The sequence below is a fragment of the Hemiscyllium ocellatum genome, chromosome 25, assembly GCF_020745735.1.
Source record: "Hemiscyllium ocellatum isolate sHemOce1 chromosome 25, sHemOce1.pat.X.cur, whole genome shotgun sequence".
Taxonomy (NCBI): domain Eukaryota; kingdom Metazoa; phylum Chordata; class Chondrichthyes; order Orectolobiformes; family Hemiscylliidae; genus Hemiscyllium; species Hemiscyllium ocellatum.
The window spans coordinates 57,470,124-57,495,306 of record NC_083425.1 but is presented as its reverse complement, the minus strand read 5'-3'; the positions used below and the strand labels follow the sequence as shown (position 1 = coordinate 57,495,306).

General features: G+C 42.4%; 1 protein-coding gene across 2 annotated transcripts in view; it reads right to left on the bottom strand.

The window, feature by feature from the left end:
* Nucleotides 1-1,012: 1,012 nt before the first annotated feature.
* gsdf (gonadal somatic cell derived factor) overlaps nucleotides 1,013-25,183 on the bottom strand; it is a 39,381-nt gene continuing 15,210 nt past the window's right edge. The window contains exons 1-2 of one of the 2 annotated variants that reach the window (XM_060844396.1): nucleotides 19,630-19,989; nucleotides 1,013-1,475 (exon numbers count right to left, since the gene is read on the bottom strand). In XM_060844396.1, the coding sequence (XP_060700379.1) occupies nucleotides 1,117-1,475; nucleotides 19,630-19,882 (612 nt within the window). In that variant the 5' untranslated portion in view covers nucleotides 19,883-19,989 and the 3' untranslated portion in view covers nucleotides 1,013-1,116. Of the gene's footprint in view, nucleotides 1,476-19,629; nucleotides 19,990-25,183 lie in introns of those variants that run through there. The other variant, XR_009646031.1, reaches the window with a different exon arrangement.

Below are 25,183 nucleotides of genomic sequence, written 5' to 3'. Positions count from 1 at the left end.
CACGAGGGGCAATTTTTTATATACAGTGGTTTGTGTGTTGAATGAACTGCCATTATCCATTTTAAATTGGATAAGTTCATAAATAGGAAAGGTCTGGAGGGATAGGGGCCAAGTGCAGGCCACTTTAATTTGGGAATATTTTCGGCATGGACTGGTTGGACCTAAGGGTCTGTTTCCAAACTGTGACTCTGAGATCTCAAATGTTTTTGAACAGAGCATGGACTGAACAATTTGTGAAAAGAAATAAATTGCAGTAGGAACCATGTAGCGCTTGATATTGGTTGCCACCCATGGTAGCATGTATTCCTAGAAGTTTTCAATGCAAGATCTTCTACTATGACCCTGCATCCATGCTCATGGATAATGAGAGCAAACGCTGAGTTGCCTAATTGAATCATTTTTGCTGATGCCCTTTTGGACCCAGTTCCAATTTTGTTTGGAGACAGTGAGGTCTGCAGATGCTGGAGATCAGAGTTGAGTGGGTTGCTGGAAAAACACAGCAGGCTTCCTCATTCTTGACATAGGGCTCCAGCCTGAAACGTCGATTTTCCTGCTCCTCAGAAAGCTGCCTGACCTGCTGTGCTTTTCCAGCAACACACTGTCAACTCCATTTTTTTTATATACCTTAACCATTTTTCTCTCTGGGTATGCATACCCATTAAATTAATTTTTAAGTCCAGAAGACACTAGGAAAATTTGGGAAGGGTTGGAACCTTATTTCAATAACATCTTGCATTGGCTGTTTGGCTTGACACTCAGTGGCATTCAGATCTGATGCTGTTTGTTATGATTTTAAAGGGAATTGAGACAGGAAAGTGCAGTCATGGCTACAATCAGCCATGATCTTACTGAATGGTGGAGTAGATATAGGGGACAAATATCCTTCTCATGCTCCTATTTCTTATGTTTTTATGCTGTAAAACAGAGACATATAAAAAAATCATTTTTTCTCTATAAAACATGGGGTCTCCAATATTTCTGAGAACCACTTCACAGTTCTAATGTCTGTCCAATTATAGTCTTTAATTAAGCCCCATTCCAAAAACATTTGGAAAAAATGCTTCATAGTTAATTCACTGTGAACTCTGTATCCAGTGCCCTTCACAAGAAAGGTTATTAGGTCCTGGACCATACTGTCGCCAAGAATGGTGGGCACTTAAGAGTGTTGTTTAGCGAATCACATGATATCGAAGTATTGTCCTGGCAGGAGACCTGCACACAGAATGTACTGACTGTGGCTTTGAAAAGGTTAGTCATATCAAACGTGATGCCACACTGTTCACTCATTATTGAGTTGGTAACCTGTGGGGTCGTGTGTACACTCTGCGCTGACATAGCCATCACAGAATTAAGAATATAACCAACAGATGCATTCTGTTTTTCTTTGTTGGTGTCTAAGAACACAAAGGCTTTGTCCAGCTGCTCTCCATTCCGGCAACGCAAGTAGGAAGGCCAACAGTATTCATTCTCACTGGCTGTTGAGACAAGAAAAAATTGGAATTTTGTTACAATGATTAAATTTAAGCTTTAATAGGAGGTGCTGTCTTTCAAATGAGACATTAAGCTGAGGACCTAACTATCTATGACTCTGCCATCTCAGGTGAACATAAAAACATCCTGTGGTCCTATTTGTACAACAGAAGGGCATTTCACCCTAGTGTCCTGGCCAATATTTATCTTTTTCTATTCATTTGGGGTGTGCAGTCTTTGCTGTCAATAAATGCTGTCATTTATTGTCCATTCTTAATTCCCTTTCCAAGGTGGTGGTGAACTGCCTCTTGGAAACATGGCAGTCTATTTGGTGTAACTACACCCATAATGCTGTTAAGAAGGGAATTCTTGGATTTTGACCCAGCAACAATGAAGGGTTGGTGAAATGTTTCCAAGTTAGAATGGTGGGTAACTTAGGGGAATGAGATAGTTTGCAGATTGTGGTGTTACCATGTAAAACTGCCCTTGTCATTTACATTATTGTGATTGCAGGTTTGGAAGATGCTGTCTCAGGGCCCTTGGTGAATTTCTGCAGAGCATCATTTCTGCTTGTAGATGGAACACACTACTGCTACTGAGCATCTGTGGTGGAGGCAGTGAATGTTTGTGGATGTGGTGCCAATCAAGCGGCCTGCTTTATCCTGGATAGTGTCAAGCTTCTTGACTGTTGTTGGAGCTGCACTAATCCAAGCAAGGGGAGAGTATTCCATCACATTTTAATTTATGCCTTGTAGAAGTTGGGCAAACTTTGGGAGTCAGGTGGTGAGTTACTTATTGAATGTTCCTTACCTGTGACCTGTTGTTGCAGCCATGAATATATATCCAGTTTTATTTTTAGTCAATGGTAATTCCCAGGATGTTGATGGTGGGGAATTCAGCAATGGAATTGGCAATGAATGCCAAGGTGCGAAATTTAGAATGTTTAGAATGGCCATTGCTTGCCACTTGTGTGGTGTGAATGTTACTCACCACATTGTCAGCCCAAACCTGAATATCATTCAGGTGTAGCTGCCTCTACTATTGCTCAGTTAACATCACAAAAAATATTTGTGGGAGCTTGCTGTATGCAAATTAGCATCCATGTTTCTGACAGTCTGATAAATTACTTGTGAAGTGCAATCACCGACAGAGTAGTAAAATATGCATGTGTAGATTTTGAACTGCCTGCTTTCAACCCTTCCTGCCATTTGTTGCTTGTGCCATTGTTCATCACAAATGAAAATGTATACAATAAACAGGGATTTAAAAAAATAAACGTACATTATTACATTTGCATCGTTTTATGTTGTTACCGTATAATTCTTCCAACACCTGGTGTATTGGCTTAAAGTAAGGATTCAGATAGCTTTAAAGTTATAGCTAAAGTCACCATAGTTCCACGAGACCACAGGAGTGTTCTCTCATTACAGAGAGACGTCTGGTTGTGGTTCAATCTGAGTACCATCACACCTCAGGCAAGGAGAGAGATTAAGAAGGAGAATCCTTCATGGTAAACTCATCCACTGTTGAAATTGAACACATGCTATTAGTATTACTCTGCATTGCAAACCAGCTGTTCAACCAACTGAGCTAGCCAGACCCCTCATTTCAGTTTGTTCTGGAGTGTAATTATACATGCTAATAGTTGTGCTAGATTTTTGAGTTATAGCATTCTCTGTTTCACTACAGACGGTTGCCACTAGTTTTGTAGAATGGTCAAACATGAAGGTGCGCTCAACTAAATTTTCTTCTTTCTGCCTGGGTAGGAGCAGGGTTGTCTATCATTTTCATTACTACCAACATGGACAATGCTGAGAGAGGTCATTGAATAAAGTTGTCATTGGCTTCAGCTGAGGTTAGTAATGGGAGGTGATTGTGCAGTGGCGATATAACTGATCTACCAATCTAGAACCCTAAATTAATGTTCTTCGGATATGGATTCAAGTCCAACCATGGTGAATTGTGAAATTTGAATTCAATAAAAGTCTAGAATAAAAAGTTGGCTTCAAGGTGATCATGTAACGACTGTCAATTGTCATAAATTGGTTCACTGATAACCTTTAGGGAAAGGAATCTGCTGTCCTTATCTTTTCTGGCCTACATGTAATACTAAACCCCTATCAATGTGGTTCACTCCTACTGCTCTCTACGTGTGATACTAAACCCCTATCAATGTGGTTCACTCTTACCACTCCCTGGGCAATAAGAAATGGGCAATAAAGGTCGGCCCAGGTAGTGATGCCTTCATCCCATGATCAAATGTAAAAACAATAGTGAGCTACTAAGTTCTTGTTTTCTACACTCGGTATACAGAACAACCTCGATTATCCGAACGAGACAGGCGGGAAATATTTTGTTTGGATAACTGAGCTGATTGTGAACAAAGGAAGCCACACTGGGACCTTGAAATCTTGTTTGGATAATCCGAAATTCAGTTAACTGATGTTATTCTGTATATAGCAGTGAGTGTCTGGAATGCATGGTTTTCCGGGTATATAGCTGTGCCTGTAGCACATGGTTCTAACTACCTACGTGAGTTTTTGTGCCTATGCCTGTGTGTGTTGGGGGGTGGTAGTGACTACATGGAATGGGGTTGTTTTGGAGTTTACATGATATTACATAGGTTACACAGCACAGAAGCAGACTATATTATCTCACCCAGGTAAAAACAATGACTGCAGATGCTGGAAACCAGATTCTGGATCAGTGGTGCTGGAAGAGCACAGCAGTTCAGGCAGCATCCAAAGTGCAGCGAAATAAATGTTTCGGGCAAAAGCCCTTCATCAGGAATAAAGGCAGTGAGCCTGAAGTGTGGAGAGATAAGCTAGAGGAGGGTGGTGGGGTGGGGAGAAACTAGCATAGAGTACAATGGGTGAGTGGGGGAGGGGATGAAGGTGATAAGTCAGGGAGGAGAGGAAAGAGTGGATAGGTGGAAAAGGAGCTAGGCAGGTCGGACAAGTCATGGGGACAGTGCTGAGCTGGAAGTTTGGAACGAGGATGAGGTGGGGGAAGGGGAAATGAGGAAACTGTTGAAGCCCACATTGATGCCCTGGGGTTGAAGTGTTCCGAGGCGGAAGATGAGACGTTCTTCCTCCAGGCGTCTGGTGGTGAGGGAGCAGCGGTGAAGGAGGCCCAGGACCTCCGAGGTAGAATGCTCATCTTCCGCCTCGGAACACTTCAACCCCAGGGCATCAATGTGGACTTCAACAGTTTCCTCATTTCCCCTTCCCCCACCTCATCCTCGTTCCAAACTTCCAGCTCAGTACTGTCCCCATGACTTGTCTGGACTTGTCTGACCTGCCTGTCTCCTTTTCCACCTATCCACTCAACCCTCTCCTCCCTGACCTATCACCTTCATTCCCTCCCCCACTCACCCATTGTACTCTATGCTACTTTCTCCCCACCCCCACCCTCCTCTAGCTTATCTCTTCATGCTTCAGGCTCTCTGCCTTTATTCCTGATGAAGGGCTTTTGCCCGAAACGTCGATTTCGCTGCTCTTTGGATGCTGCCTGAACTGCTGTGCTCTTCCAGCACCACTGATCCAGAATATATTATCTCACCCCTCTGTTTGTGTCTGTGCTCTGCCCAAGCCTCCAAACATTACTCACCTAAATTATGACCCTTTTTTCTCATATGCTTGTTTAGCTGCTCCTTAAACGATCTTACACAATTCACTTTAACTATGACCCATGGTTTCAAATTCCATGTTCTTATCAACCTTCATTCCCTATTGGATTTCTTGGTGGTTATTTTGATGGTGTTTAGAACTGTTCTTCTCCACAAGTACGAATTACTATATCCATTTTATCAGAACCTTTCAGAATTATGAAACCTTTCAGTTATACAAGACACAGGAGCAGCATACACAATCACTTAATATGATCTTAAGTTTCAACTCCAATTTCCAACCACTTCCTGCATCACTTGAATTCCTGACAGTTTAGGTATTTGCCTCTCTCAACCTTAAATATATTTAATAATGGAACATTCATAATCTCCTGGAGTTGAGGATTACGAAGATTCACTACCCTTTGAATTATTCTTCTCATCTTTATCTTATAAAAATCATCACCTTATCCTAATGTTTTAGATTATCAGCCAGCAAATCTGTGTTGATCATTTCAGACCCATTCAGAATCTTCTGTGTTTCAATCAGATCCTCTCTCAGTTCTATAAATTGTAGTAAGTGAGATGATACTGTCACTTTAACAAAGTTATTTTGTCCTTGGGTTTTTTTAAGTACTCATAAAGGCAGATGTGCCAAGGAGTCTAGAAAGAGCCTCGTTTAACAATAGCAGGAGCATAGCCCGTTCTCCCAGTTCAGGTTTTTCCTAGTTTGGTTTAGCCGTGGCAGTCACTTGATGCTCGAGTCCAGAAAGTTAAAAATCACACAACACTGGGTTATAGTCCAACAGGTTAAATTGGAAGCACTAGCTTGCAGAGCACTGCTCCTTCATCAGGTGGTTGTCACCTGATATAACCACCTGATCAACGAGCAGTGCTCCGAAAACTAGTGCTTCCAATTAAACCTGTTGGACTATAACCCAGTGTTGTGTGATTTTTAACTTTGAACACCCCAGTCCAACACCGGCATCTTGAAAACATGTTGAGAGTCCAGGAAGGTTGCAGCTTCAGTAATGATTCCTGACTGACTTTTTCCCTGAAATCTCTTTGGATGTTGTTCACTCCTGCCTGTAAGAATCAGTGTTTCAATTTATCTTTTTTGCCAAGGGGTGTGTTTATGGGATGTTACTGGATTGGAACAGTTCCTTAGTTAAATTGCAATATCGGTTTGATTACGTTTTCCAACAGCTAAGTTACTCTAAATTTCATTTTCTTTTGTTTGAGTTTCAACTGTAGTGTTTAAATAAATTATGCTTTGCTTAAAGCCGAGGGGTTCGATAAGCTGCATCACACCTGGAATATCCACTCGCATCTGCCTTTAAAATAAGAAAAAGTTAAGGTTTTAAATTTTTTGAGGGGGTCTGGCTGGTCCAAATCACAAGTGTGAGCCCAATTTACTCAGACTCTCACGGGGCACCTTTTCATTCCTGCAATCAATCTAGTGAAACTTTGCTGTACTGCCTCAATTGCAAGTCTTTTTTCCATTACTATGCAGACAAAAACTCAACACAGTGCTCCAGGTCTGGTCCCACTAAAGCCTTTCCTTATCAAAGAAGGACATCTTCCTCCTGTATTCGTTAACCGTATAATAATCATTAGCATACCATTTGTTTTCCTAATCGTTTATTGTGCCTGCATGTTAAGTTCCTGTCACAAATATATCTATAATCCATGTTGCTCTGAACATCAGCATTTGCATTTTATACAGTCATAAAATGAAACCCTTTCATTGAATCATAAAATGGCTACAGCATAGAAGGACACCATTCAGCTTGACATGTCTGTGCTGGTTCTCTACAAGAATATTTTTTCTTAATCATTCATGGAATGTGTACATTGCTACTTTGCTATTGCTTGTCACTGATGCCCAGAAGGGAATTAAGAGTTATTCACATCACTATGGATATGGAATTGCCAGACCAGGTAAGGGTATTGGATTTCCTTCCTTAAAAAGAAATTAGTAAACCAGATGGATTTTTACAGCAAACGACAATTAGCGTCATAGAGATGTAGAGCATGGAAACAGACCCTTCGGTCCATCTTGTCCATGTCAACCAGATATCCCAACCCAATCTAGTCCCACCTGCCAGCACCTGCCCCATATCCCTCCCAACCCTTCCTATTCATATACCCATCCAGATGCCTTTTAAATGTTGCAATTGTACTAACCTCCACCATTTCCTCTGGCAGCTCATTCTATACACGTATCACCTTCTACATGAAAACGTTGCCCCCTTGAGTCTCTTTTATATCTTTTCCCTCTCACCCTAAACGTATGCCCTCTAGTTCTGAACTCCCCAAACCCAGGGAATAGACTATGTATATTTATCCCTACTGTAGGAAAGATATAGAGACTTTGGAGAGAGTGCAAAGAAGGTTTACCAGGATTCTGCCTGGACTGGAGGGCTTGCCTTATGAAGAGAGGTTGACTAAGTTTGGTCGTTCCTCTGTAGAGGAGGAGGAGGGGAGGTGACCTGATCGAGCTTTACAAGGTAATGAGAGGCATCGATGGAGTCAGTAGCCAGAGACTTTTCCCTAGGGCAGGACTACCTGGTACGAGGGGGGTCATAGTCTTAAGATATTAGGGAAAAGGTATAGAGGAGATGTCAGAGGTTCTTTATGCAGAGAGTTGTGAATGCATGGAATGCGTTGCCAATTGTGGTGGTGGAAGTAGAGTCATTAGGGATATTTAAGGGATTGCTGGACATGCACATGGACAGCAGTGAATTGACGGGAGTGTAGGTTAGGTTATTTAATTTTACATTAGGATTAATTCTCGGCACAACATTGTGGGCTGAAGGGCCTGTTTTGTGCTGTACTGTTCTATGTTCATGAATGTGATTATGTTAGATTTTGAATTTTAACTCCACTTTCCCATTAACTCCACATATTCTTTGATTCCTCCAAACTCCAAATGTCTATCTCAGCCTCAAATGTACTTAATTAGGGTGCAAATAAAGTCCCCTGGGGCAGAGAATTTCAAAGATTCCCAATCCTTTGAGTGAGGTCATTTCTCCTTATCTTAGTCCTAACTAATTGGCCTCTTATCCTGTCACTGCAAACTCAAGGATTCCTCATCCTTTGGATACAACCACCCTGTCAAATCCATTCAGAATCTTGCACGTTTTAGTGAGATGACTCTCATTCTCCTACATTCCAGAGATTATAAATCCAGTTTACTGAGCCTCTCGTTATAGGACTACACCTTCATCACAGGGAACCTACTCTATATCATGTTCAATTACCTCCAATGAAAATTATACTTACATTAAATATGGAGGTCTAAATTGCACACAGTATTCCAAATATGGGTTCACCAAAGTCCTGTACAACTGCAGCAAAATTTCCTTATTCCTGTACTCAGATTGGACTAGATTGGGTTGGGATATCTGGTTGGCATGGATGGGTTGGACCGAAGGGTCTGTTTCCGTGCTGTACATTTCTATGACACTACTCCAACCCATTGCAGTAAAGGCCTTGACACCTGCATGCTAATTTTTTGTGTTCTTTGTACAATCACAAACATGTCACTCAACATCTGACCAAAATGTATAGCCTCATGCTTTCTCAAACAATATACCATCTGCCATACTGTTGCCCACCTGTCTATATGACTTTTCAGTCCTTTTGTATCGTATTCACAATTTGCATTCTCACATACCTTTTTTGTTGTCAGCAAACCAGGATGTGTTACTCTCTGTCTCTTTATCATTAAAATAAGCTAAATAGCTGAGGCCTCAGCACTGATCCTTATGGTATTCCACAGGTTACAGCCTGCCAATTTGAAACAGCTTTGCCTCTGATCATACTAATCACATTTTCCAAGTACAACATTAACGCTTAACATTGGGTAAATGAGTTGTAGTCCTTGTATTCTTTCTTCCTTCCTTTCCTGAATAGAGATTTTATATTTGCTAACTTCCAATCTGCCGGGGCCATGCCACATTCATTCAGGGAAGGGGGTGATGCAATTATATGGTCATTAAACTAGTAATCCAGAACTCTGGTCTAATGTTCTGTGGGCATGGGTTCAGATCCTAACATGACAGATGGTGAAATTTGAATTTAATTAAAAGCTTGCTTAATGGTGATCATATATCCATTATCGATTGTTGTAAAAACCCCATCTGGTTTACGAAAGACCTTTTCGGAATGAAATCTACCAACCTTACCTAGTCTGGCCCACGTGACTCCAGACGCACAGCAATGTGGTTAACTCTCAACTGCCCTCTGGGAAAATAATGATGGCGCAGCCAGCAACACCCACATTCCGTGGCTGAATAAAACAAAACAGGGAACTTTGGAAAATCATAACCAGGATGTTGTGGCGACCTCTTTTGGAAGCCTAGAATATGGACCATCAGGTCCTGGAGATTTGTCACATTTGAGTTCCTTGAGTACTATTCTTCAACTAACTTGCTAACATAGGTGGAGTCACAGGTAGAAAGTACAGGACATTGGTTAGGCCACTTTTGGAATACTGCATTCAATTCTGGTCTCCCTGATATAGGAAAGATGTTATGAAGCTTGAAAGGGTACAGAAACAATTTGCAAGGGTGTTGTCAGGGTTGGAGGGTTTGAGCTATAGAGAGAGGCTAAATAGGCTGGGACTATTTTCCCTGAGGCTTTGGAGACTGAGGGCTAACCTTTTAGAAGTTTATAAAATCATGAGGGGCATGGATAGGGTGAATATCCAGGATAGGGGAGTCCAAAACTAGAGGGCAGAGGTTTAAGATGAGAGGGGAAAGATTTAAAAGGGACCTAAGGGGCAACTTTTTCATGCAAAGGGTGGTGTGTGTATGGAATGAGCTTCAGAGGAAGTGGTAGAGGCTGGTACAATTACATTTAAAAGGCATCTGGATGGGTTCATGAATAGGAGGGGTTTATAGGGATATAGGACAAATACTTGTAAATGGAATACCATTTGTAAATGGTATTGTAAATGGAATAATAAGATTAAGTTAGGATATCTGGTCAGCATGGACAAGTTGGACCGAAGCATTTGTTTCTGTGCTGTACAACTCTTTGACTATACATCATTTCTTTGAATTTCTAAAATAATTTTTCAAGACTGACATTAATTACCTGAATTTCTTTTCTTTTTTTAGCATCAAACTTACTTTCTGTATCTGGTGTGTAATTTGCAGCTTTGACTATGAAAACACACACAGAGGACTATATTTTAAGATCATGAGATTCAGGAGCAGATATAGACTATTCAGCCCATTGAGTGTGCACTGATATTCAATGAGATCATGGGTGACCAGATAATCCTTAACTTTACTCTATGTCTTTTCTACGCATTTGACTCCCTTAATGATTAAAAATCAGTCTATCTCAGCCTTGAATATACATAATGACAGTCCTCTGCAGTAAAGAATTCCAAAAATAACAACTCTATGAGAGAATGTGTTCCACCTTTTCTCTCTCTTAAATGGGTGACATCTTACTCTGAGTTTAAGGTCCTCCATTCTCCCACAAGGGGATCTCTTTGAATCTACCCTTCAAATCTTACACATTTCAATACGATTCCTTCTCATTCATCACAAATTCAATGAGTACAAACATGGGAAAGCAATTTTCATCAGATTGCTGCTTCCCTCAAATGTTGCCCACTCCAATGCTGTTCTGCATTCTTGCCAACTTATTCAGAAATACGGAGCATATAAGCCCTTGAAGAAGTTCATTGTAGGGCTGGAGCAATGAGGGTTGGAAGGGAATGTGGAAACATTGTATAGGATGGCATTAGTTGTCTGAAGGTCAATTTAAAAAAATAAGCACAAATATTAGTGAATAAATAAATAAATGAGTGACTGAATGGGTAGGACAGCAGGTGGTTGGTAGATTGGCAGGTGGTGAATGAAAAGGTAGGTAGGGTGGCAGATGGGTGAGATGGGTATGTGGATGATTGGCTAGACAAGAAACAAGAAAAGGGAGCTGAGGTAGACTCTATAAATTATCTAGCCAGCTTCACAATTCACTACCATCATGGCTGACCTTGGATTTCAACTTCACTTTTCTGCCTCCTCCTCCTCTCCCTCAATTCTCTGAAAGACCAAAAGTAATGTCTGTCCCAATCTTCAATGTGTTAAGGTGATGGAGGCTCCATAGACCTCTGGGACAGGGAATTCCAACATTTGAGTGAAATAATTTCTCTTCATCCCAGCCATAAATGATTGACCCTTATCTTAAGACCGTGCCATCCTCCTTTTGTTTCCACTGGACAGAAAAACTAATCTCCCAGTGTTTTTCTTGGCAAGCCCCTTCAGAACAATGTAAACCTCAATGAAATTGCCTCTCATTCTACTGAACTGCAAAGACTATAGATCCAATTTGCTCAGCTCTCAACATAGGACAACCCATTTACACCAAGGACCAATTTATTGAACTTTCATTGTACTGCATGCAATGCAAGTATATCTTTGCGTAGAGACCAAAACTGCCAAGGTGTAGCCTCTCTAAAACTAACAAAAATTATTCTTTGAATCCTGACCTTGCACACTGACTTTTTTTTTGTGCACCAAAACATACAACTTCACACTTTCTGAGATGAACGTCCACTTGTTATCTTGCTGTCTACTTATTTAACGTAAATATATATCTTTGGGTCCTCCCCATAGCTTACTTTTCCTCCTCACTTTATATCATCAGTAAGTATGGATAGAATATTCTCTGTCTCAGCCATAAATGTAGATTAGAAATAGCTGATACTTCAGCACTGATCCTTGCAGCAGTCCACTATTCACTGCTTGCGAACCTAATGATGCCCTGTTATGGTCACTCCCTGCTTCCTGTCCATCGATTAATCTTCTATCCAGGGCGGCACAGTGGCTCAGTGGTTAGCACTGCTGCCTCACAGCACCAGGGTCTCAGGTTCGATCCCAGCCTTGGGCGACTGTCTGTGTGGAGTTTGCACGTTCTCCTCCTGTCTGTGTGGGTTTCCTCCGGGTGCTCTGGTTTCCTCTCACAATGCAAAGATGTGCTGGTCAGGTGAATTGGCCATGCTAAATTGCCCATCGTGTTAGGTGCATTAGTCAAAGGGAAATGGGTCTGGGTGGGTTACTCTTCAGAGGGTCGGTGTGGACTGGTTAGGCCGAATGGCTTGTTTCCACAGTGTAGGAAATCTAATCTAATCTAATATTTTACTTCAACTCTATCTTGCCTCTTAACCTTTTGTGTAGCACCATATTGAGTGTCTTTTACAAATTATAATATATTATATTACATTCTATATAATAATTTTTATATTATATTCTGTATCTGCCTTATCATTTACATCTTAGAAAACCACCATCAAGTTTGTCAAAAGAGATTTTTATGAGAACGTAGAACAGCACAGCACAACATTGTTTTATCCCATCAATTAAGGAGAGTCGGGGGCAGAGTGGAGAATGGTAACCATTACAAAAGAGAAAGTGCTAGTAAAACTAAAAGATCTAAAAATTGATAAATCTCCTGGCCCGATGGGTTATGTCCTAGAGTTCTGAGGGACATGGCTGAGGAAATAGTGGAAGCGTTCAAAGATTAGATTACTTACAGTGTGGAAACAGGCCCTTCGGCCCAACAAGTCCACATCGACCCGCTGAAGCGCACCCACCCAGTCTCATTTCCCTACATTTACCCCTGCACCTAACACGATGGGCAATTTAGCATGGCCAATTCACCTAACCTGCACATTTTTGGACTGTGGGAGGAAACCAGAGCACCTGGAGGAAACCTACGCAGACCCAGGGAGAATGTGCAAACTCCACAGCCGCCTGAGGTGGGAATTAAACTCGGGTCTCTGGCGCTGTGACCGGCCACCAAAGCTCACTGGAGTCAGGGAAAATCCCAGATGATACAAAAATCTCATGTTGTAACCCCCTTATTCAAGAAAGGATCAAGACAAAAGATGGAAAATTATAGACCGATTAGCTTAACCTCACTTGTTGGTAAAATTCTAGAATCCATTGTTAAGGATTGGATTTCTAAATTCTTGAAAGTGCAGAGTCGGATTAGAACAAGTCAGCATGGACTTAGTCGGGGAGGTTGTGACTGACAAACCTGTTAGAATTCTTTGAAGAGGTAACAAGTAGGTTAAACCAGGGAAACCCAGTGGATGTTACCTATCTAGACTTCCAAAATGCCTTTGATAAGTTGCCTCACAGGAGATTGCTGACTAAGTTGAGGGCCCATGGTGTTCAAGGTGAGCTACTGCCGTGGATTGAGGATTGGCTATCTGACAGAAGAGAGTTGGGATAAGAGGTTCATTTTCAGAATGGCAGCTAGTGACAAGTGGTGTCCCGCAGGGTTCAGTGTCAGGGCTGCATCTGTTCACTTTACATATTAATGATCTGGATGAAAGGACTGGGGGCATTCTGGAGAAGTCTGCCGATTATACAAAATTAGGTGAACAGGCAGGTAGTACTGAGGTGGTGTGGAGGCTGCAGGATGATTTAGACAGTTTAGGAGAGTGGTCCAGGAAATGGCTGATGAAATTCAACGTGTCCAAATGCGATGTCTTGCACTTTGGAAAAAAGAATACTGGCATGGACTATTTTCTAAATGGTGAGAAAATCCATAAAGCCAAAGTACAAAGGAGTCTGGGAATGCTAGTCCAGGAATCCCTAAAGGTTAACGCGCAGGTTGAGTCCGTGATTAAGAAAGCAAATGTAATGTTGTCATTTATCTCGAGGGTTGGAATGTAAAAGCAGCAACATGCTTCTGAGACTCATAAAGCTCTAATTAGGCTCCATTTAGGATACTGTGTCCAATTTTGGGCCCCACACCTCAGGAAGGACATGCTGGCACTGGAGCGTGTCCAGCAGAGATTCACACGGATGATCCCTAGAATGACAGGCCTAACATTCGATGAATGGCTGAGGATCCTGGGATTGTATTCATTAGTGTTTAGAAGGTTGAGGGGAGATCTAATAGAAACAAGATAATGCATGGCTCAGAAAGGGTGGATGCTGGGAATTTGTTTCCGTCAGGCCAGGAGACTAGGACCCATGGGCACAGCCTTAAAATTAGAGGGGGTCAATTTAGAATAGAAATAAGGAGACATTTCTTCAGCTAGAGAGTGGTGGGCCTGTGGAGTTCATTGCCACGGAGCACAGTGGAAGCTGGGATGTTAAATTACTTCAAGGCAGAGATTGATAGATTCTCAATCTCGTACGGAATTAAGGGCTACGGGGAGAATGCAGGTAGATGGAGATCAAATGCCCATCAGCCATGATTAAATGGCAGAGTGGACTCGATGGGTCGAATGGCCTTACTTCCACTCCTATGTCTAATAGTCACAGGAACAAGTTTTTTGGTTTATGATGTTGCACCAAACATGATACCAAATTAATTTTGAACTTCCCCCTCTTACTTTAAATGTAGGTTCGCCAGTATTAGACACTTCATCTCTGGGAAAATGATTCTGATTCTGCATCTATCTACACCTCTCATAATTTTATGAACTTCTAACAGGTCTCCCCTCAGCCTCCAACACTCCGGGGAAAACAGCTCAAGTTTGTCCAGCCTCCCCTTTTAGATCATATCTAGTAAAACCATGTTGATTTGTTCTAGTCACACTATGTTTTTCTAAATGTATTGTTAAGATTTCCTTAATCATAGGCACAGGAATTTCCCAACAATTGATGTTAGGCTAACTGGCTTGTAGTTTGCACTTTTCTTTCTCCCTGCTCTCTTGAAAAGTTGTGTTACATTTCCCAAATTTTAATCTGATGGTACCATTCCTGAATCTAAGGAATTTTGGAAAATCATAGCTAATATGTTCATTATTTCTGTAGCCTTAAGAACCCATGGGCAGGTTTTCCCAATCTAGGGTTCAGGATCTCAAGAAGGGTCACAGCTTGGAGACAGTAATGGCTCATCCCCCTCTTGCTGTCCTCTCTGATAGATTGCAGCAATTTTCAGGTCTCACTGCGATCATAACAGATTTGGGAAACACTGCCCTAGGGTATAGGCTATCAAGCCCCAGGGATTTGTCAGATTTTAGTCCGTTACATTTCTTCAGTACTTTTTCTCTGTTGATATTAATTTCTATTATTTTCTTTCACTTATCTACTTAGTCACTATATCTTGAATGAAGTGTGCCATCTTACTGTAAAGGCAGATCCAAATATTTGGTCATTTTCTCTGCAATTTCTACATTCCCTGCAATAAGTTCACCATTTTTAAGGGACCAATATTTACTTTCGTACATTGAGAAGCTCTTACAGTTTTAGATTTTTGGCTAATTTCTGCTCATATATTATTGTGCAATACTAAATCGAAAAAGTGTTCATCCCTCTTGTTTCCATGACATTGCTCCACAATATTTACACAAGTTTCTATAGATTAGACTGCCCTTGTCAATTTAATTAATCCAGTTTAAATGAAAATTAAAGTCAATTAGAGGTATCCCCCACTATCCGAAAGAAGAGTGTTCCTATGAAACCTTCCATAAGCCGAATTGGCGTAAAGCAAAAAAGCATTAATTTATATGGGAAAAATTTCACCTTTTCTCTTAAAAGCAAAAATCCTTTTCAGATTTATTTTGGTTAGCGAAAACAGATGTAGGTATTTTGTAAAAGTAAGTGGCATAAAGCAGGCTTTCAAAAAGTGGGGGATACCTGTACATATGCCCCTGTAATATAAACTGAAAGCAGAAATAGGCTGTTCATTTTTTCAGCCTGATCCGCTGTTCAGTTTAACCATGCCTGAAGTGCTTGTGTGCCGAATCCCACATTTCCACCTTATATGCTATTACCTCAAGAATTTATCTACCCCAGTCTTAAAAAATATTTAAACAGGCGGTATTATGGACAATAGGAAGGTTATCAGAAATTGCAGCACGAACTTAATCAGCTGGGGAGGTGGGCCGACAAATGGCAAATGGAGTTTAATATAGATAAGTGAGGTCTTGTGTTTTGGAAAGTCAAATCAAGGTATGAGTTTCATGGTGAATGATAGGGCCTTCAGGAGTGTAGTGAAATAGAGGGACCTTGGAGTTCAAGTGTACGGTTCTCTGAAAGTGGAGTCACAGGTAGGCAGGGCAGTGAAGAATGCTTTTGGCACCACTGGCCTTCAGTCAGGGCATTAAATGTAGAAATTGGGAAGTTACGGTGCAGTTGTATAGGACATTGGTAAGGCCACACTTGGACTATTGGGTTTAGTTTTGGCCACCTTGCTATAGGAAGGATGTTGGAAGGATTCCTGATAAAGGGCTTTTACCCGAAATGTTGATTTTCCTGCTCCTTGGATGCTGCCTGACCTGCTGTGCTTTCCCAGCACCACTCTAATCTAAACTCTGGTTTTCAGCATCCGCAGTCCTCACTTTTGCCATAGGAAGGATATGATTAAGTGTCGAAGAAATACAAGGATGTTGCCAGGACTCAAAGATCTGAGTTATTGTGAGAGTTTGGACAACCTAGGACTTTCTTCTTTATAGTGTAGGAGACTGAGGGGAGATCTTATAGAAATGTATAAGATCATGAGAGGCATGGCTAGGGTGAATGCACTCAGTCTTTTTCCAAGGGTCAGGGTATCAAGGACAAGAGGGGAAAGAATGAAAGGGAACCTGAGGGGCAACCTTTTTTTTACACAGAGGGTGGTACGCATGTCGAATGATCTGCCAGCAAAAGTGGTTGAGGAAGGTACATTAACAACCTTTAAAAGGCGTTTGGGCAAACACATGGATATACAAGGTTTAGAAGGATATCACCAAGTGCAGGGAAATGGGGTTAAAGTGATGGACATTTGGGTCAGCATGGACCAGTTTGGGCCAAAGGGCCTGTCTCCATGCTATAGGACTCTATGACTCTGTCTCAGGGGGCAGTAGAGGGGCAGAGTTCCAAAATCAAACAACCCTCAATGAGAAAAAAAAGTCTTCATTACTGTCCTAGAAGTGCAAACCATAATTTTAAAACAGTACTTCCTCATTCTAGATTCTTTCACGAGAAAAAACGTCTTTTCCATGTCAACCTTGCCACACTGTTTAGGATCTTAGACACTTCAATCAAATCATTCTCCCCCTCCCCACCGCCACTCCTCTAAACTCTATTGGAAATAAGTTTAGTCTGGCATCCTTTCTTCTTAAGTCAGTTGCACATTTAATTCACACACTCATCTTGTTTATTCGTCTTGCCAAAATGAACACTGTCACATTACAAGTGACAGACATTTTCCGTTCATTCAACCTAACCTGTACCTGTCTGCAACCTCCTTTATGTCCTTCTCACAGCAAACTTACCAACCTAACTGAGTATCATCTGCAAATCTTGCTTCCATGCCTTCACTCCCCTCCTCTATATCTTTTGAAGAAATGGGGCACTAGCATTGTCCCTTGTATGACTCTACTCATCACATCCTGCCAGTCAGAAAAAGGCCCATTTATGCATACTCTGTTTTCTGCTTGCCAGGCAATCTTTGATTCATTCTAATGTATTACTCCCGAGTTCTTACTTTGTGCAATAATCTTTTATGTGGAACCTTGTCAGGGGCCTTCTGGAAGTTTAAGTATAAGCTCCTCATTGTCCAAAGTGCAACTCCAATAAGTTGATTAAATAGGATTCCCTTTTGCAAAGTCATGCTGACTCTTTCTGATTACCTTGAATTTTTCGAAGTGCCCACATATAACCTCCTTCATGATTAATTCCAACACCCTCCCTATGCCAAACATCAAGGTACATGGTCGGAAATAGTGAGGACTGCAGATGCTGGAGAGCCAGAGTTGATAAAGTGTGGCATTGCGAAAAGGCACAGCAGGTCAGGTAGCATCTGAGGAGCAGGAGAGTTGACATTTCAGGCATGACTCTTCATTAGGACCCTTCGTCATTTTGGAAGGTCAAATCTAAATGCAGAATACAGTGTTAAAGGCAGCATTCTTAGCAATGTGGAGGAACAGAAGGATCTTGGGGTCCATGTCCATAGATCCCTCAAAATTGCCACCCCAGTTGATAGGATTGTTAAGAAAGCATATGGTGTGTTGGCTTTCATTAGCAGAGGGATTGAGTTTAAGAGATGTGAGGTTACGCTGCAACTCTATAGAGACCTGGTTAGACCACACTTGGAATATTGTTCAGGTTACCTCAGAAAGGATGTGGCAGCTTTGGAGAGAGTGCAGATGGATTTTTCCTGAACTGGAGGGCATGCCTTATGAAAGAGAGGTTGAGGGAGCTAGAGCTTTTCTAATTGGAGCGAAGAAGGATGCGAGGTGACTTGTTAGAGGTGTACAAGATGAGAGGCATAGATAGAGTGGCTAGCCAGAGATTTGTTCCCTGGTTGGAAATGGCTATCATGAGGGGGCATAATTTTAAGGTGATTGAAGGAAGAATTAGGGGAGATGTTTTACACAGTGGTGTGTGTATGGAATGTACTGCCAGCAGTGGTAGTAGAGTTTAGATCAGAGTGGTGCTGGAAAAGCACAGCAGGTCAGGCAGCATCTGAGCAGCAGGAAAATCGACGTTTCGGGCAATAGTCCTTCATCAGGAATAGCTTTTGCCTGAAACGTTGATTTTCCTGCTCCTCGGATGCTGCCTGACCTGCTGTGCTTTTCCAGCACCACTCTGATCTAAACTCTGGTTTCCAGCATCTGCAGTCCTCACTTTTGCCTGGCAGTGGTAGTTGAATCAGATATATTAGGGACAGTTAAGCCATTCTTGGATAGGCACATGGATGATACTAAAATGTAGGATATGTAGGGTAAACCTTAGAGTAGGATAAAAGGTCGCCACAACATCGAGGGCCTGGACTGTGTTGTACTTCCTATGTTCAGAGTCGAGAGTGTGGTGCTAGAAATGCAGAGCGGATCAGGGAGCATCCCAGGAGCAGGAGAACCGATGTTTCGGGCATAAGCCTTTCATCAGGGTTATTCATTCCTGAAATGTCGATTCTCCTGCTCCTCGGATGCTGTCTGACCTGTTGTGCTTTTTCAGCACCACATTCTCTCGACTCTGATCTTCAGCATCTGCAGTCCTCACTTTCTCCTTTTCTATGTTCAGGTCCGGCAGCCTCCAAGAGCAGTCCTGATGAAGTGTCATGCCCGAAATATCGACTTTCCTCCTCCTCCAATGCTGCCTGACCTGCTGCGCTTTTTCCAACCCCACACTTTATCGAATCAAACTGCATGGTCTACAATTTCCTGTTCTCTGACTGTCTCCGCAATTAGAAGGGTTATATTGCGTACTTTTGTGTGCGTGTTGTGGCTGTGCACATGTTTTGTGAGCCTGCGTGCGTCTGCTGTGTGTGTGTGTGCACTTGTGGGCGCAGTGATTGTTGTAACCCTGTGAGATAGTATGTGTAACCTAACTGTGCATGCATTGTGGCTTTGTATGTCTGGGTGCCGGTGTGTGGGAGTGTTAGTCTGTGTGCATATCTGTAAGGGTATAAGTCTGTGATTGTGGAGGTGTCAGTTTGTGTGTGATGTGCCTGTGTGTGTCTGTGGGAGTATCCATGTGGGTGTCAGTCTGTAAGGGTATGAGCCTCTGTTTGTATCTGTTGTGTCTGTGTCTATTAGCCGAGTGTGAGTCTGTGTGTGATAGATGTGCCCTCCCCTTGTTTACCTGACACTGAATTGTGTAGACGGACGGTCATTCTCTTCCGCTGCCGAAGGATTTTCATGTAGGTCAGCACCGTACAGTTTAACATGCACTCGTTAGACGGAGGAAGCCGTTTAGGAGCTTCCGAGAACTTGCGCAGTTCACTCTGAATGAGACAGGGAGGCGATTCCGTCGGGGCTGCGCTGATGTCATGTGAACTGAAAGAAGTGGAGAGTAACCAGCTGGTGTACAGCCCCCAAAGACAGGCCGGAGCCATTCTTGTAGAGCCTGCTCTGTCTCACTGCGTTTACTCATCTGGCAAAGCTACTGTGCATCTGCGGTTTGGAGGTGGGAAAAGTCAATGTGCAACTTTGCCAGCACCCTCAAGAGCTGACGCTGACAGAGCTGGCGGTATGTTCGGAATCTCCTGGCAAAGGTGATCCTGCATAAACAGAAACATATCGCCAGCTTGTAGTCATTTCACCAGATGTGAAAACAATTTAGCCGAATAGCGGAGTTTAACCCTTTCAGTGAAATTGCAAATTGAGGAAAAACAAAGCACCAATGAATCTGGTTCTCTGGATCGAACCTAATCTGCATTTCTGCTCCATTTCTCTATCTTTTAGTCAGACAGTTTATAGCTATTCAGCTGTTGACACTTTACTCACTGTCTGACACTTGATCACCTGCAGAGCCTTATTATTCAGCCTGTAGATACTCCACTCAGACCATTTTTGTGATCTTTTGATCTCTCTGCCTGTGTGCTTCACTTCACCTGATGAAGGAGCAGCGCTCCGAAAGCTTGTGGTTCCAAATAAACCTGTTGGACTATAACCTGGTGCCATGTGATTTCTAACCTTGATTGGTAAGAGCATTGAGTATAAGGTTAGATAAATTACGCTGCAGCTTTATAGATCAGCCACACTTGGAATATTGTGTACAGTTCTGGTCACCACACCACCAGAGGATGTGGATGCTTTGGAGAGGGTACAGAAAAGGTTTCCCAAGATGTTGGCTGGTATGGGAGATTTTAGCTATGAAAGAGGATGGATTTACTGGGTTTGTTTTCATTTCGACGCAGGAGGTTGAGGGGTAACCTGATAGGCTTCAAGAGAAGAACACTAATGAGATGTGGGGATTGTTCAAGGAGCAGCTACTGCGTGTCCTCGATAGGTATGTACCAGTCAGGCATGGTGTAAAGGGCCTTGTGAGGCAGCCGTGGTTTAGTAAGGAATTGGAGTCCCTTGTGAAAGGGAAGAAGGCGGCATATGTAAAGATGAGGCGTGAAGGTTCAGTAGGGGCGATTGAGAGTTATAAGGTAGCCAGGAAGGAGCTAAAGAGGGAGCTAAGAAAAGCGAGAAGGGGACATGAAAAGTCTTTAGCTGGTAGGATTAGGGAAAACCCAAAGGCTTTCTATAGGTATGTCAAGAATAAAAGGATGACTAGGGTAGGTATCGGTCCAGTCAAGGATAGTAGTGGGAAGTTGTGTGTGGAGGCGGAGGAGATTGGAGAGACATTAAATCAGTACTTTTCATCAGTATTCACTCAGGAACAGGACACTGTTGCTGATGTGAATATGGAATCACAAATAATTAGAATGGATGCCCTGGAAATATGCAGGGAAGAGGTTTTGGGAATATTGGAAAGGATGAATATAGATAAGTCTCCTGGGCCTGATGGCATTTACCCCAGGATCCTATGGGAAGCTAGGGAGGAGATAGCAGAGCCATTGGCCTGGATTTTTATGTCGTCATTGTCAACGGGAATAGTACCAGAGGACTGGAGGATAGCGAATGTGGTCCCATTGTTCAAGAAAGGGAGTAGGGATAGCCCTAGTAACTATAGGCCAGTGAGTCTGACTTCAGTGGTGGGCAAAGTCTTAGAGAGAATGGTAAGGGATAAGATTTATGAACATCTGGGTAGGAATAACGTGATCAGGGATAGCCAGCATGGTTTTGTGAAGGGCAGGTCGTGCCTCACAAACCTTATTGAGTTCTTTGAGAAGGTGACTAAGGAAGTGGATGAGGGTAAAGCAGAAGATGTTGTGTATATGGATTTTAGTAAGGCGTTCGATAAGGTTCCCCATGGTAGGCTAATGCTAAAACTTCAGAGGTATGGCATTGAGGATACATTAGAGGTTTGGATTAGGAATTGGCTGGCTGGAAGGAGACAGAGGGTAGTAGTTGATGGATTATGTTCATCTTGGAGCGCAGTTACTAGCGGTGTACCACAAGGATCTGTTTTGGGACCATTGCTTTTTGTTATCTTTATAAATGATCTAGAGGAAGGACTTGAAAGCTGGGTAAGCAAGTTTGCGGATGACACGAAAGTCGGTGGAGTTGTGGATAGTGAGGAAGGAAGTGGTAGGTTACAGCGGGATATAGATAAGTTGCAGAGCTGGGCGGAAATGTGGCAAATGGAATTCAATGTAGCTAAGTGCGAAGTCGTTCACTTTGGTAGGAATAACAAGATGATGGATTACTGGGCTAATGGTAGGCTACTTGGTAGTGTAGATGAGCAGAGGGATCTTGGTGTCTATGTACACAGATCTCTGAAAGTTGCCACCCAGGTAAATAGTGCTGTGAGGAAGGCATATGGTGTACTGGGCTTTATTGGCAGAGGAATTGAGTTCCGGAGTCCTGAGGTCATGTTGCAGTTGTATAAGACTCTGGTGAGGCCTCATCTGGAGTATTGTGTGCAGTTTTGGTCGCCATACTATAGGAAGGATGTGGAAGCTTTAGAACGAGTGCAGAGGAGGTTTACCAGGATGTTGCCTGGAATGGTAGGAAGATCGTATGAGGAAAGGCTGAGGCACTTGGGGCTGTTCTCATTGGAGAAGAGAAGGTTTAGGGGAGATCTGATAGAAGTGTATAAGATGATTAGGGGTTTAGATAGGGTAGATACTAAGAACCTTTTACCGCTAATGGAGTCAGGTGTTACTAGGGGACATAGCTTTAAATTAAGGGGTGGTAGGTATAGGACAGATGTTAGGGGTAGATTCTTCACACAGCGGGTTGTGAGTTCATGGAATGCCCTGCCCGTATCAGTGGTGAACTCTCCTTCTTTATGTTCATTTAAGCAGGCATTGGATAGGCATTTGGAAGTTATTGGGCTAGTATAGGTTAGGTAGGACTCGGTCGGCGCAACATCGAGGGCCGAAGGGCCTGTACTGCGCTGTATCCTTCTATGTTCTATGTTCTATGTTCTATGATTGCTTTTTCCCAGGATGGAGGGGCCAAGTACTAGGGAACACAGGAGCAAGGTCTGTGGCGGGGGTGGGGGAGATATTTAAAAGACACTTGTGAGGCAAGTTATTCACACAAATGCATTGTCAGAAGAGATAGTGGAAGCACACACAATACAGCATTCAAAAACCCACCTGGACGAGTGCATGAACAGGAAGAGAATAGAGCGATGATCCTGTAGTTAAATACAATTTTAGTATGGAAAGGCAAAATCTGTTGGCTCTGTGCTGTATTGTTCTTTGTCCTTCTCCCTGAATTCTTGATACAAGACTTCATTCCTCATTTTATTCATATCGTTGGTATCAACTTGTACCAAGACCTCTAACACATCACCTTCCCCTTCAGGATTCCCTCCAGCCATTCAGTAACATCCCTGACCCTGGCACCACGGAGGCAACACACCATCCTCTTGTGTGGCATTGCCAGACCAGAGGGATTTGTACTGGGTTTGTTGTTATTTGTGATATTCATAAATGGTATAGATGAGAATTTAGGAGGGATTAAGAGTAAGTTTGTGGGTAACAAGGATTGGCCAGATCATTGACATTGAGGAAGAAGGTATTACATTACAGGAGGATATAGAGGGATTTGTCAGATGGGCAGATGAATGACAGATTCATAAATTGATCATTTATGATAAATGAAAGGTGATACACTTTGGAAGCATAGAATCATAGAAACCCTACAGTGCACATCGAGTCGTTCAGTCCATTGAGTCTACACAGATCCTCTGAAGTGCATCCTGCCATATTCCACATTTACCATAGTAAACACACCCAGCTTATACACTATAGGGCAATTTCGCACGGCCAATCCATCTAACTGCACATCTTTGTGGGAGGAATCATGAACGCATGGAGGAAACTAATGCAGTCACAAGGAGAACATGCAAACTCCACAGAGACAGTCGGCCAAGGGTGGAATCAAATCCATGTCCCTGGCACCGTGAAGCACTATGCCACCAAGCAGGAACAAGACAAAGGAGTACTCAATGAATCACAAGACATCAGGAAGCCCAGAGGAACAGAGGGTTTTTGGGATGTTTGTCCACAGATCACAGAATGAAGTTCTCCAGGATGTTGCCTTGGATGTAGTATTTCAGCTATGGAAAGAGACTGGATAAGCTTGGGTTGTTTTCTTTGGAGCAGAGAACGTTTTTGGTGGTGGTGCTCCTGGTTGAGGTGTTCATGCCAATTTTGAGTGGTATGGACAGGGTGAGTCATAAGTAGCTAGTCCCCTTAGTTGAAGGATCACTCAAAAGGGACATGATTTTAAAGAGAATGTCAGAGAGTTTAAAGATGATTTGAGGAACAGTATTCTATGGAGAGGATGTAGGGGTCTGGAATGAACTGCATGGCAGGATATGTGGAGGCGGTTAACTTCACAATTTCTTAAAAGTACTTGGATGAGGACTTGAAGTGTCATTACATTCATGGTTATGAGCCTAGTTCAGGCAAGTGGGACTAGTGCAGGTAGTCGTGTGTTTTTGGTGGTACAGACTCAATGGGCCAAAGGGGTAAGGAGGTTCGTACGAAGCCATGGTGAAGGTAAAACAGGGAGCTAATTAGTTGTCTGTGACTTTCGCTGGAATACTGTGGGACACATAAGGAAGCCTCTGTGTTACCCCTCACTGGAGTAGCACAATGGATATCAATCCCTTAAAAGTTAAAGCTTTTAAAATAAATTTGCAAATTTTCAAACCAACCTGATATTTCGCCCCAAATTGATGGACCAGATTCATGTGCTTAATAAGATTCTAGCTGCAGGTAAATAATTCAACAAAATAAGGTAAACACAACAAACTAAAATCGAAACCTCTTCTAAACCTGCCCTTCCACACATACAGACAAACTGGGGGGGGGGGAGAAAAACACATGGGAGAAGGGAAATCTGGAAAAACAGTTCCTTAGTTTTTGTTCACAGGATGTGTTGGATTATTTCTTGCTGATTTCTCCTTGACCTTCCTTTTTTTTGCTTCCACTACTTTGCAAAAGGCCCGGAGTGGCTGGTTCAGTTATGAAAGGTCCTTGACTTATCCAATTAAAGCAAACTACAGTGAATGTTGGAAACATAGAATATCCTAGAAACACTCAGCAAGCCTGTCAGCATCTGGAGAGAGAAACCGAGTTAATATTTTGAGTTCAGTATCACTACTCTTCAGCTGAACTGAACACAAGCATATAGGATTTATAAGAGAAAAAGACAGAGAAAATGCTGAGAGGACATTTCCCCTCATGGAAGAATTTAGGACCAGAGGACAAAGTCTCAGAAAAAAGGTGTGCCAATTTAAGACTGATGTGAAGAATTTTTTTCTCTGAAGTTCGAGTCTCTTT